Below are 13382 nucleotides of genomic sequence, written 5' to 3'. Positions count from 1 at the left end.
CTGGTTGTCAAAGAGATCATGCAGACCCTGCTACAGATCTCCATGAAGATGGAGAGGGTCTGTAATGTACACCCTTTACCGAAGAACGATCTACGCAATCCACAAAGAGTCTTGGGTGGTGGTGACAAACTGTCCTTCATTCACTACCCAATTAGTTCAAGCTGGAGTTCTAGGCCTCTTCCTAACCATCACTCCAGGCCTCGTAGGTTTCAGCCTCAGTTGTCGGCTGAGGACACCCTCACTCTTGTATACTCGTACAATGACACCAGGGTTTTAACCTTCTCCAACACCTCTGTCGTCATCCCTGCTATTTCCTCTGACCCTGACCAGGAACCCAGGGTTAACCTCAGATCGGTTAATAAGGAAAATCTCCTACAAATAACTACTGCTCATCATGAAGTGGTCAACACTTCCCTTAACAACAATTCAATGCTGCTCAACTGCAGATCGGCTGTGAAACATGCAGCTGACATTTCTGCACTCATCATTTCGCATGATTTGGAAATATTGATTCTCACTGAAACCTGGCTCAACGATGCCTCCTCCCCTGTTCTCGACATCTTAATCCCACCTGATTATGTGATTATCAGATGCGATCTTCCTGTTAAAATGGGGGACATTGCTTGCATTCATCGCTCCAGCTTAACTATAGAGCAATCTCATATTGCTTTGCAATTGTCTTGTGAGCAACTAGTTAGCAAAATTCTGAATGAGGGCAACACTGTCTGTGTGCTTCACACGATTTACCATCCTCCGGGTGATAATCTGTTCTTCATTGACCAAATCATGGCGGTCATTAGCTCATGTTCGGATCAACTATATTACATCTTCCTCTGAGATTTTAACCGCTCCTTTGAGGCCTTCCTCTTTGTTCTCAACTTCTCTCAGGTCTGTAAGGGACCTACCCACAACAAAGGCGCCACCCTCGACCTCATTATTACTAAAGACAATATGATACAACTGGGTAACATACTACCATATGACTGGTCGGCTCATCATCAAATTTACTTCCACATACTGGAACAGTCACGTGCCGATCTCTTCTCCTGTCAACATTAAAACTTGAAATGAGGCTCTCTTACAAACTTAACAATGGTTAGCCCAGGCAGGGGGCGTGGCTACGCCATGTACAGGATGGCCGCACGGAGCTGAAGCTCTCCCAGCCGTAGCTCCAATTTGCCCATTTCCTGGAAATATTTGCAGCCTCAAACGATGAAACACGGAGGATGAATCCATGAGGCAGTGAAAATAGTGGCGATGCGAGCTGGATGCCTTAAGACGCAGAGAGCGGACAACTGACTGCTCCGACTATCCCTGAGGCGGCCTCGCAAAATGGCGGTGGAGCAGGTCCCGGCGGAGGCGTAGGCTGGAGAGACACAACGCAGCAACCCATAACTGGCGCGTGGGGGGAGCGGTGAGTGCGAGACGGCCCGCGGCGCTCCGGGGGCCCAGTGCTCACAACCAGCGTCCCTGGGAGGTGAGGGGATCCCTGGGGCCACCGTGCAGAGCGCCCTGCAGCCCTGAGACCCGCGGCTACGGGGAGGCGTCCCCTGGGCGTTGCGCTCTGGGCTCCGATATCGGCCCTAATTCTGCCGATTAAGCGGCACCTCCCCCATTCACATCATTGCTGTCTCTGCCTGAGACTGAGACGCTCCCCACCACAGCCAGCCCACATTAAGGCCCCAAAACGGGGTATGCAACCGTCCCCTTCTCCAGCGGGGAGCCCGCTGTTTAGTTGGCAGACACTTCCTCAATCCCACAAGCTGCGATTTCATTACTTCCTGCGCGTGTGGAGTATTACAACACTGACGTCATTGAGAAGTCTGCCTGTGTGAATACTGTGGCTGAACGCGAGAAGGGTTTGCAAATTGCGGCGGCAAGGTGGGCCTGCCCTCTGCAAGACCTACTGTGCTCCACCTGCGCCACAACACGGATTCATTGGTCTGCTGAACGCCCGTTGGCCACCACCAGTGAACCTGACATAGCAGTTGCGGCATGGGCCGCAAAGACCCAAAACAACGTGTCCTCCCCTTTGGAAAGCTAACGGACTCCGTCGGGGACCAACCAAGCAAAATGGCGGACGGTGGGCAACCCCCATCAACCTCCACTGTGGACTCGCACCAATTACATCCACTGCTTCTGGAAATGAGAGCCGGGTTTAAGGCACTAGATGTCCGCTTCGACTCCCTGGACAGAAACATTGCGAGGCTGGGCACCAAGCTCCAAGTGCACGACAGACAACTAGATGTTGTTGAGTCCCGCACTTCAGACCTGGGGGATGGAATGGCGCAATCGGTGAAGCGGCTAGACCGCATGGAATGGATCCTGAAGGAAGTTGCGTCGAAGAACAAGGATTTGGAGGCGCGCAGTCGGTGCAACAACATTTGCTTGGTGGGTGTGCCGGAGTCCACGGCTGTGAAACGCATAGACACCTTGGTGGAAACGTTCATCACAGACCAGTTCGGGAAGGAGGCTTTAACTCCCGGCTTCAAGGTGGAGCACGCCCGCAGGTCACTGGGCCCCCGCCCCAACCCGGGTTGCCCGCCGAGACCCATCATAGCGTGCATAATTAACTTTCGGGACAGAGATATCGCACTGCGACTGGCGCCGGAGCATGGCGAACTATCTTTGCAGGGCTCCAGGCTGACGCTGTGCCCAGATTTCACCACCATGGTTCAAGACGCCTGGAGGAAATATCTGGGGGCGAAGGCAACGCTAAAGAACCTAGGGCTGAAGTACGGCATGTTATACCCAGCCAGACTGAAGGTAGAGATTAATGGCCGGGTTTTATCTTTGAAAATCCTACAGAAGTCCAGGAATTTTGCCACACTTATGAGCTGAACAATAAGCGCCCTGCAGAAGCGGACACTGCCTCACCCCCACACAGCAGCTCAGCGGTCAGTGTGGATCTGTTTTCGAATTCTGGGCATGGCTGATTATTGATCTAGGCCTCCTGCTAATATGCTGCTCATTTACTATGTTAAAATGACAGCCGGGATTTAAAATGTTGAGTATACTGTTTGTTTAGGCTACTAGGCTGTAGGATGGTGAACGCCCCCCCTCCCTCCCACCTCGAGATCATAATGGAGACGACTGTCTGTACCACAATTGTTACATTGCTTTTTGTTTTAGAAATGTTATTGGTACTGTTGTTGGTGGTTGTGCAGTTGGTATTGCCTCTCCGGATGGGCGGGCAGGCTGGGTGGGGGGAGGTGTGTGGGGTATTGTTTGTATTGCATTGCACTGTAGCTTTAGTCTCTTTCTTTCTGATCACAATACACGGGCACTGTACTTGGTTCCATACAGCACATGAGTTTTACTCCTTGAAATAGTGCAGTTAGGTTACAACTCTGGTCCTTCAAGTGTCACGCTAGCGACGTGGAATATCAGAGGCTTAAATAACACGCGCAAGAAAGGCCAGATTGTGCATTATTTGCTCAGACCCGGGGTGGATATAGCCTTCTTGCAGAAAACGCACCTTTCTATTAGCAACCACGCCAGGTTCGCCTCATCCTGGGGCCTGAATAGATTCTTTGCAAACTACAGCAACTACGCGAGGGTCTCTGCCATACTCATACATAAACGGCTTCATTTTAAATGTCTCTTTGTCACTTATGACCCTAAAGGCAGGTATGTGATAGTAGTGGGCACACTGCTTAGCCAAAAGATAGCGTTAGTTTGTGTATATGGCCCAAACACTGACTCCCCCGATTTTTTTTACGCGTTGTTATCCAAACTGCTGCTGTTAGGCCCTGTGCCTCTTCTACTGGGGGGATATTTTAACATCGCCCTGCACCCGCCCGCTGACAGTACTTCGACAGCCCTAGACCCTAAGCACCGAGCCCGCAAAGCTTTGCAATCTATCTGTGAGCATTTTTTGCTCCTGGACGTAGGCCGTACACGAGACCCGGATCACACCACTTACTCCCATTACACTAGTCCTCATGACACCTGGACCAGACTTGACTACTGGTTGGTTACTCCGGACGTTTCATAGTGGTTTCATACACTTCAAACACTGCCCAGAACGTTCTCTGACCACTCCCCTGTATTGCTGTCCCTGAAGATCCCACACCCTGAAGGCTTTCAAAAGCAATGGAGATTTCCCCATCGAGCTCTGGAAGATGAGGTACTTAGGCAAGAGATTCAGGATGCAATTGAGGTATATTAACAAAGGTTCGGTGGACACGGAGGCAATGCTGTGGGAGGGCATTAAGGTCTATATTAGAGGAGTGTGCATGGCCAAATGCTCTGCAGTACTCAGTGATATTCGGGGTAATCTGTCTCGGATGGAAAGGGGGATTGGGACCTTGGATGCTGCACAAATGACATCATTTGACCAAGAACCCGTTGCAGTGAGGACAGCATTACTCCTAGAATAAAGAGAGACTGCTGTGCGGGAAATTCTATACATGGGAAAGTACCACAATGCAAGGGTGTATGGGGAAGGGGACTGCCCTGGTAGGGTTCTGGCACAAATGGTTAGACCCCCCTACACTAAAGCCTACATCACTGAGCTACACTCAACAGACACATTACTGACCCTTTGGAAATACAGCAGGAATTCCTCTCTTATTTTACGACACTATACTCCACTAGGCTGGGAAAATATCTTTTTTTTAAAAAACATTTTTTAATGGTTAGCCCAGAATAATCTTTTGCTAAATTCTCTCAAAACCGAATTCCTGCTGATTGCCCCCACAACCACTCTGCACCTACTTTGGACTGGCGTAAACAGCTCAAAGCTCTCAACTGCACCCCTCATGTGATTAACTCCGTTAAATTGTTAGGCATTACCTTGAACAAATACCTAAGTATGCAAGCCCACATCAGTGCTACTATCAGGGTATCCAACTTTTAACTTGACACCCTTAAGAAAATCAAGCCCTTCCTTCCACCTGAAAACATACGGCTGCAGTAATCCTTGGTTATCTCACGACTGGAATATGGTTTGGTGACCCTTACTGGACTTCCGAAAGCGATCTTGGCCCCACTCAGAGCCACTCTCAACACATCGTCCAGGTTTATCACAGGCTCCACAAAACACAATCACATTACACCTGACCCTAGGCAACTTAATTGGCTGTCTATTGAAGCTAGGATATGTTTTAAGATAGCTTGCATAACGCATAAAGCCTTACATACAACACTCCGGCTTATTTTGCAAACAAGCTTGTACTTTCAGGCTCATGTCGGAACTTAAGAAGTTCGTCCACCCTACTTTTGAAATCGCCCAAATTCAAAAAGAAAAGTACTTACAATCGTGCCTTCTCCGGTCTTGCTCCTAGAATTTGGAACACTCTTCCTACTGATATCAGAGCTAATCCCTCCAAAGCTTTTTTCAAGAAACATGCCAAATGGCTATTCCTGAGTGAACATTAATTGCATCAACCTGTACTACTTCTCGAACAGCCCGTCCACAGATTTGACGATTATTTTACTGTGTAGTTTTGATTTAGGTTATGCTTGTGTTAAATTGCTATTTTATTCTAGGGCCTGTCTGTAGCTGGTCTCTGAAGCAGTGCTAGCTGGGCCGACTACAGATTTGACACTTATTTTGCGATCTGGTTTTGATTTATTTTATGCTTCTCTGTTAAATTGTTATTACACTCTAGGGCCGCCTGAAACTGGACTAACTGGGCCGACTACCTGGCCTCTGAATTAGATTGTTTTCTCCCTTTTGTTTGACAGTGTGTTGACTTATTTACTTCACTTGTTCCATTGCACTGAGTTTATTCGTGCTTTAGCCACATTGTACAGCGCTCTGATACCCACAAGGGTAATGTTCACGCTTTATAAAACGTTTGAAATAAAATAAATAAATAATAAATGCACTGAATGACTGGCTAGTGCAAGGGTGGCAAAATTCACACTGCAGTGATGAGTCAGGTGTGATAGATGAATAGTGTACTTTTAATACATGAGAAATAGGGACACATTGGTACAGTGCAGAGAAGATGCTGCACAGTGTGGCCATGTGGTGCTGTGCGGTGATGAGGCATTACAGTGATAGAATTGATGGGTTGCCTGCTTTCCAGGAGTGCTGGACTGAGGGGCGATATGCTGCAGTTCTTCCAGTCTGAAGGACAGGCATTCTGCAGGTCACACAGTGTGCGGTGCATGAATGAAGTCACACATGAGGTTCATAGAGTGTTGCAGGTCACGCCTGTGACCTAGCATGAGTGAGGGACTGCGGTACTTGCATTGTGATGGCGCATTATTGGGCGTCTCACATTGTGACACTGGTGCTGAATTACTAGTGATGAGGTACAACCTACATTGTGGCTGTGCTTCAGAAGGCCTGTTTGGGGGATCCTGTGGTGGGTGTGATAGTGCAGTGGTGAGAAGATAACATGGGGGTATTTTTCCCACCGATTAAGAGCCCGATTATGGCCTTGCCCTCAAGCACAATTTGCCAATGGTGAGATCATATCGCCTTCATGTTATGGTTTCCATAATACTTCGACCAGGCAAGGTCCTGGCTCAGCACAAGGATGTCGATTGTGTACCTCTGGTTCTCAGGCCCAGGGTTCCTTAGCTCAGCCAGTGGAGTATACAGTGTGAGAATGTCAATGTCTTGAGCTTTGGTGGTTTCTAGGCAGTTCTGTGGATTTATTGGCTTAGTCTGATGATTGTAATTATTGGTCTAATCTCAGTCTCAGATGGATGGTATGGTTATTCCCTTGTAGTAATGTGTGTGTAAGTACATAAATAGTGTTTTGGGCACTGGCTTGGTCTCATGAGGGTAAATGTGTGGCCAGTAAACCTTCGAAACAAAGTTATTCATCCTAGTCTTTGCTGGTGGGTTGAGCTCCATCTCTTCATGTATTTGGAAGGAGGGAGATAAGAAGGGGTGTGGTGCGCTCGGGACCCATTACTTTACATTATAAGGGAGTTCAAATAAAGTTGGTCTTATTCTCTCTTTTTCTCCCAGCCATGGCCCCTAGCCAATGACCCCAACAGCCGTGAAGCCCGGCAGCAGCGCTTTGCACATTTTACAGAGCTGGCTATCATCTCGGTGCAGGAGATCGTGGACTTCGCCAAACAGGTTCCAGGCTTTCTCCAGTTGTCAAGAGAAGACCAGATTGCTCTGCTCAAAGCCTCCACCATTGAGGTAAGTTATCAAGTGCTCCTGCACGTTGGTCTCAAAACACCTGCATGTTTTGCAGGTAGCTGAGCATCAGAAAGCTCCTGCAGACAGGTTCCATAATCCAAGTGTGCATGTCCTGTAGTAAAGTGAGTATTGTGAGTTACTGCTAAGGGGTCCATAATCCCAGTGTTCGTTCTGAGGCAGAGTCCTTGTTGGAGGATACAATAGAGGAATCCCATATTCCTATTCTAATACAACATAAGAATATTTAGTCTCTTGGAGAAGAGTCATTGGGTGTGTGCTGCCACAGAGTGCATAATGAAGATCAGAGGGGGTCCCATATGTCCTCTTGAGATGTCCTCCAAGTGTCAGGAGGCTTCCACAGACAAGTCCATGTGATGCAAAGACACAGTATAACAATGCTCTGGTTTACTGACTCTAAGGTTTTAGAGCCAATTTTCTAAGACGTTTTAAGGTATTTGCAGAACCTGTCAAAAAAAAGAATAAAAAGCATTCAGCAAATATAGGTTCTATAATATTAAATGTGGCAAGATATGTTGCTTCTGATTGAAAGGCCTCTCTCTTCTTTAACACAAACTAGCTCCCTAGTCATGGCCTACATTTTTGATGTATACATATCCAATCAGAAGAGAATAGAATCCTTTGCACTCGAGGAGTTCTATTGGGCTGAGATCCAATGTTTGCTCACAGAGGCAGGTTATCCAGGTGGACACAATACCCTTGATTGCAAAGTCCACATTTGTGCTTTAGATTCTGATACAGCTGATCTGATGGTCGCAAAGTAGTGTTCTGACCAACACGGGTGAACTGCATGGCAGTACAAGTCTTTACAGCTGTGCTGTCCTTCAACTGCCTTTAACTGTTACAGGCACTATTGCTTGTCTGGGCTGCCATTCTGTGCTGGCCTTTTTACTGTCTCAGAGTGAGGCTGCTATGCACAACTCTTGAACCTACACAACAAGAACTGCAGGTCTTCCTTCCCCTTCTCTCATTTAGCTCCTTTTACAGGATGGCAATGCTGACCACTCCGTTCCCAAGTGAGTCTCACACTTGGTGTGCCCCTCCAGCCCTACAATGTGCATACAACTCAGCAGCATCATTCCATTCAGTTAATCAGCTCTCACAAGCCCTCACTTCTTTTGGTTGATAAGCTGATCAGGGCGTTGTCAGGCACTACACCACTCTGTCACCCTCAGGAATACTGAGACCATACACCCAAAAGAGAATAAAATACGATTTCCCCTATGTGAGGAAAAACGGTCTATGGCTATATAAAAAAAAAAAAAACATTTGAAAATGTCATCACAGTGCATTCTGTAGAACAGCCGGACGGGCCTTACATTCTCCCCAATTGTCTCCTGTAGTTGTTCAATTCTAGGAGACTCCTACATATGTTTCCGATATTCCTATTGTGGATGCTCTACAGCAAGGTTAATATCTGAGGAACCTGGAGAGCATCCCTTCTGTGTCCTACTACAGATTCAGTAGCTGAGGGGCTCCTGTCCATAGGTCCCACAATTTCCTTGTGTCCTGCGGCAGGGCTGCTGTCAGGGACGCCACCACAGAGGAGTCCAGTTTGTGTCCTGTTGAAGGGTTATTATCAGGGTTTTCCTGCAGTCAGGTCCCACTATCCATTCGTACAGTGGCAGCCTCCACAAACAAAAAGGGGTGAGTGGAGGGGGCGGGGGGGAGCGCAGGAAGGGGAGCACATGTTTGGGTTTAATTATTAATAATAATAATAATGATGATAATAATAAAAACAAGCATGTGCAATGCAATAGTTCTAGCATTTCCAGAGTTTGAGCTATTGGCATTGTAAATGACAACGTCTTTTATGTATGCGTTTTGAAAATCTGCAAGCAGTGCGTAAACACGCACTTTGTACTTATAGTCGTACCTTACGAGAAGCATGGCTGGCAGTAAAAGAGTGCAGTTACTGCTAGCCTTGTTTCTCGTAAGCAGCGACTATAAGTACAAAGTGCATGTTTACACACCTCTTACAGGTTTTCAAAACACATAAATAAAAGGCATTTTCCTTTACAATGCCAATAGCTCAAACTCTCGCAAATGTGAGACCTATTGCATTGCAAAACTTTGATTTTAATTGCTGGCATGAGGCATCTACACCCTCCATGTTGCTCGCCCACCCTCGCTCTGAGATGCCTCTTGTCCCACCCTGCAGCCAGCAATTTTTAAAAAGCACTATGATGTGGGTAGTGCTGGGCATGTCGTTGCACTTTTTTCTGTAAAAAATGTTGCCGCGCTGCTGTATAACATTGCTAAAACATTGACAGAGGCAATATATCGGATAGGCGAGACCTACTGGCTTTGCGAATGTTTGTCAATTAATTAATGGCTCTTTTAAGGATGGCTGCATGGAGGCGGACCCTTGTCACATGTAATGACTGGACGAGGGCAGGAAGCAAAGCAGTAATTTGAATGTAACTGCATCAAATGCATTTCCCTGCTACATCATTTAGTTGACCCGCTACATAATATGGTCTGACAGGGCCACACAGTTCTAGTGCCTTATTAAAATCGGGTTCTCACAGCACCTTTGCCTAAGAACAGATCTTCTCAGCATTAAATAGCTTGGTGATCACCGTTCTAAAGACCTTGTTCTCCGATCCTCCCCAGTGCACCATTCAAGCTGCCCTGCCCCCTCCAATGTGTCATGGGGATGGGGGGAGTCAAGTAGACTGGATTCTTAAAGGGGTTTTTCAGTACCTTCACATCACCTAAAATCCAATTCACATGCATGCATTAAGTAATCTAACACAGCTTCTAAATAGTTTCTTTTATGAACACAAATATTTATACCTTATAACGTGTGGGCTATGGATAGGCCAGGAAGGGCTATGTGTCACGTGAAATAGGACTTCTTGTCAGCTGTACATGAACCGTACCATCAGTGACACTAGCTTATTTGCTGAAGCACTTGGCATTCTGGAGCATGTAGTTCTCTTTTCCTGTAATAGGAATGAGTCTTTAAGTATGAGGATGCCAAGTGTTGTGGGAATACTGGACATATGACCCTATGTCATGTGTGACACATTAAGTCCACAAACATAAGCGTGCTTGTGCTTTTAAGATCACACACACACACACCGGCAAAACACAAATCTACAAATCCTACAATGCAAAATGTTGTTTGCTAAAAAGCCAGAACTGGGTTAAAGTGTCCCACAAAAAATGGGTCAACTCGATGACCATGTTTGATGCAAGAGCCGGCATGGGGCATGTGGCTCATATGTTCAGCTATCAGTTATTTCTCTGTTCGTGCAGCAGAGGACAGTGTTTCACTGCATGCCAACTTGGGCTCATATGACAATGGTCAATTATGGCTACATTTCTAGACCTATTCGGTATCAGAATTAAAGCTTCTTGGTGACAAGGGCTCAGTTTCCAGCCCTAGACTTTTCTTACACAAATCATTGGTTTTATGTTTTTTTTGTTCCACTGGACTTACTGAAGTAAACCGGAACTAAAAGTCCCAAAATACAATAAGTTGTTAAGCAAATAACCAGAAGCGGAGCACTATGACCTTGGTGGCGCACAGCCATCTGGTAAACTTAGTAACTGTTTGCATGACGTATCTGGTTTTGACAACTTAATGGTGTAGAAATCCAGGAGCCTGGTCTTCAGAACTGTCTCTTTAACAATCCGGTGCATGTTGTAGTGCGGTGGGGCTAGGTATGCTTTGCGGCCTAGCGTTGCACGTTCAGGAGACACACACTGACAATGGTGCTCATCTTGGCCGAAAGTCACATGTAACCTGGGCCCATTTATTTATATCCTCGGACCGAGCACGGTCACGAGGGGTGCTGCAGAGATACATTGTTGTGGAGCAGCTGGATGGCTCTCTACACAAATGACATACTGAAGGTACTGTCATCTGCCGTGTGCTGTAAGGATAGTCTAATGCACAGGCCCGCCCATATGTCACACTCTCAGCAAGTGCACAGCCCCTCTCCCACACATGACCCGATGCAACCTTTACATGAACCATCCATGCACCAGGTGATGGATAAGGCTTCTTCACGCCTGTTTACCTTCATGTTTATTCCTCTTCGCCCTTCTCTGGAGCCCGACCGCTGTTGTGATACAAGCATTTGCAATTCAATCGGTCTCGCATTTGCGAGAGTTTAAGCGATTTGCATTGTAAATGACAATGCCTTTATTTATGTTTTAAAAACCAACACATAAATAAAAGGTATTGGGCCACATATTTCAAAAAAGAGTTTTGCGATTCTCAAATTCCGATATTTAGTGAATCGCAATTAGAGAATCGCAAAATGCAATGCATGTAGTATTGGCAAAATTTTTTGCGAATCCTACATATTCCTTATTTGCGAATCGTAAATTGAAATTCGTAAATGAGGAATACGTTCCCATTCATTCCTATGGGATAGGAGGCCCATAGGAATGAATGGGAAGACATTCTCAATTTGTGATTACCAATTAGAGAATCACAAATCGAGAATGCAATTTCAAGGTTACAACGGTGCCAAAAGGGCACCCTGTTGCACCCCTGAACTACGCATGTCTGCACATTTTACGCACATACATGCCTTAAGGGCATGTATGTGCGACATATGACACTTTTAAAAAATAAAAAAAGTGCTTTTTTAAAGAAAATCGCAAATTATCACCAACTTGAAGTTGGTGGTAATTTGCTATTTCTTAAGGCAGAGCTTTCCGAACTCTGTGTCGGGACACGTTACTGTGTCGGCACACGTTACTGTGTCGGCTGCTGTCTGTAGGTGTGTCACCGGACGAGATGCAGTCTATTCATCATGCAGGATGGTACTGCACATGCTAGTGATGCAGTACCTGTTCCTGCGGAAGGCGTGAAAGGAAGAGCATTGCGCTGCCGTTCTCCCTTCCAGATGTAGCTGTGGCTGAAGTATAAAATGCACTGCTCACGCTTGTGTGGTTTTTTTTTTGTTGTAAAGTTTTCCTCCATTTATTTCCAATATTTTAGTCAAACTTGACTTGAGATTTAAAGGTAATTGATTCTGCTGTTTTTCACGCAGCAATATTTCATGCCCGAAAAACAATCTATCCTTGGGTGCCATTTGTCAATATTGAACATGGTGTGTTGCATGTTTTATCTCAAATGCTTTAGAAATGCCGTAAGTGAGAACAAATGCACGGCCTAATATCGGGCGCCGCCGCTGCTCCAGACCTAATGGCTCATTAATGTGCAATTTATTATTCAAGGTACTAATAAAGCACTGGGTAAAGTAGCCTTTTTCAATAGTTCTGCATTGTTTCCTACTGCTCATGCCTCACAAGACAACCACTCTGCGCATAAAAAAACACTACCAGTCTAAACATGCCTCTCTGTTGATCAGCATTTCTGCTATCTAAATGCGCATTGACAACAGTGTCCTACAGTCCTACGTGGGCAACAAATGTGGAGATCAGTATTCACACCAACCAAATTTAATTCAAGGGAAACGTGTAACTTGAACAAAGTCTACAGCAAAACACGTCATGTTTCTATTTCACAGATCTAAGTGCTTCTCCATAAGTTATATTTTCAATTGTCTATTAACATTTTACTTGGTAGAAAACCTATGAAATTATTTTAAAGGCTTTTTGGGCCACGGAAAACATTTTCTACAAGCAAAAACAAAACGGAGAACTCAGTCTGTTAATGATAGTTGTCTGTTAAAAGTGAGGTAGATTATTTATTAATATGAAGCATTTTGAAGTGGCAGTTTGAGTGGAGAGCCTTGACTTAAATATTACACTGAATTACCGTGTCGCAAAATGATGAATGTCTAAAAAGTGTGTCATCAACATGAAAAATTTGGAAAGCACTGCCTAAAGGCCAAATAGCAAATTTCTGGTGCTTCCAGAATTGCATTTAAGGAATCACAATTTGCAATTCCATTAATTGCATTCACAAAATAGAGATTCGCAAATTTTACAATTCTATATTTTGAGATGGCCTTTTGGGATGATCGATCCCAAAAGGCTTTTTCCAATTTGCAAACGGGCCGCTTCTGAGAATCTGCTAGTCTGCAAATGGGAAAAAGTCTTGATACATGTAGCCCCTTGTCATTTAGCAATGCCAATAGCTCAAAGTCTTGCAAATGCACAACCTATTGAATTACAAACGCTTGTTGTGGTTGCGGCTGCCTCCTGACTCTCTCCTGTAGTGTTGCCAAAGTTTAGGACGAGTCCACTAATTAAAAATGCACTGGGGGGAATCGGCCACCACCCAAGTGTGCGTGGTGCAGATGGTTAGAACTGGCGGGCA

At 45.7% G+C, this 13382-nt stretch overlaps 1 protein-coding gene across 4 annotated transcripts in view; it reads left to right on the top strand.

Annotated features, from left to right (window-relative positions):
- LOC147701486 (oxysterols receptor LXR-beta-like) overlaps positions 1 to 13382 on the top strand; it is a 319523-nt gene that overhangs the window by 174089 nt on the left and 132052 nt on the right. For all 4 annotated transcript variants that reach the window (XM_086930165.1, XM_086930162.1, XM_086930166.1 and 1 more), the window contains one exon: positions 6935 to 7114. In XM_086930165.1, the coding sequence (XP_086786291.1) occupies positions 6935 to 7114 (180 nt within the window). The remainder of the gene's footprint in view (positions 1 to 6934; positions 7115 to 13382) is intronic.

The sequence above is a fragment of the Lissotriton vulgaris genome, chromosome 7 (assembly GCF_964263255.1).
Source record: "Lissotriton vulgaris chromosome 7, aLisVul1.2, whole genome shotgun sequence".
Lineage (NCBI taxonomy): Eukaryota > Metazoa > Chordata > Amphibia > Caudata > Salamandridae > Lissotriton > Lissotriton vulgaris.
Note: the sequence above shows the minus strand (reverse complement) of the source record. Positions and strands in the feature narration are given on the sequence as shown.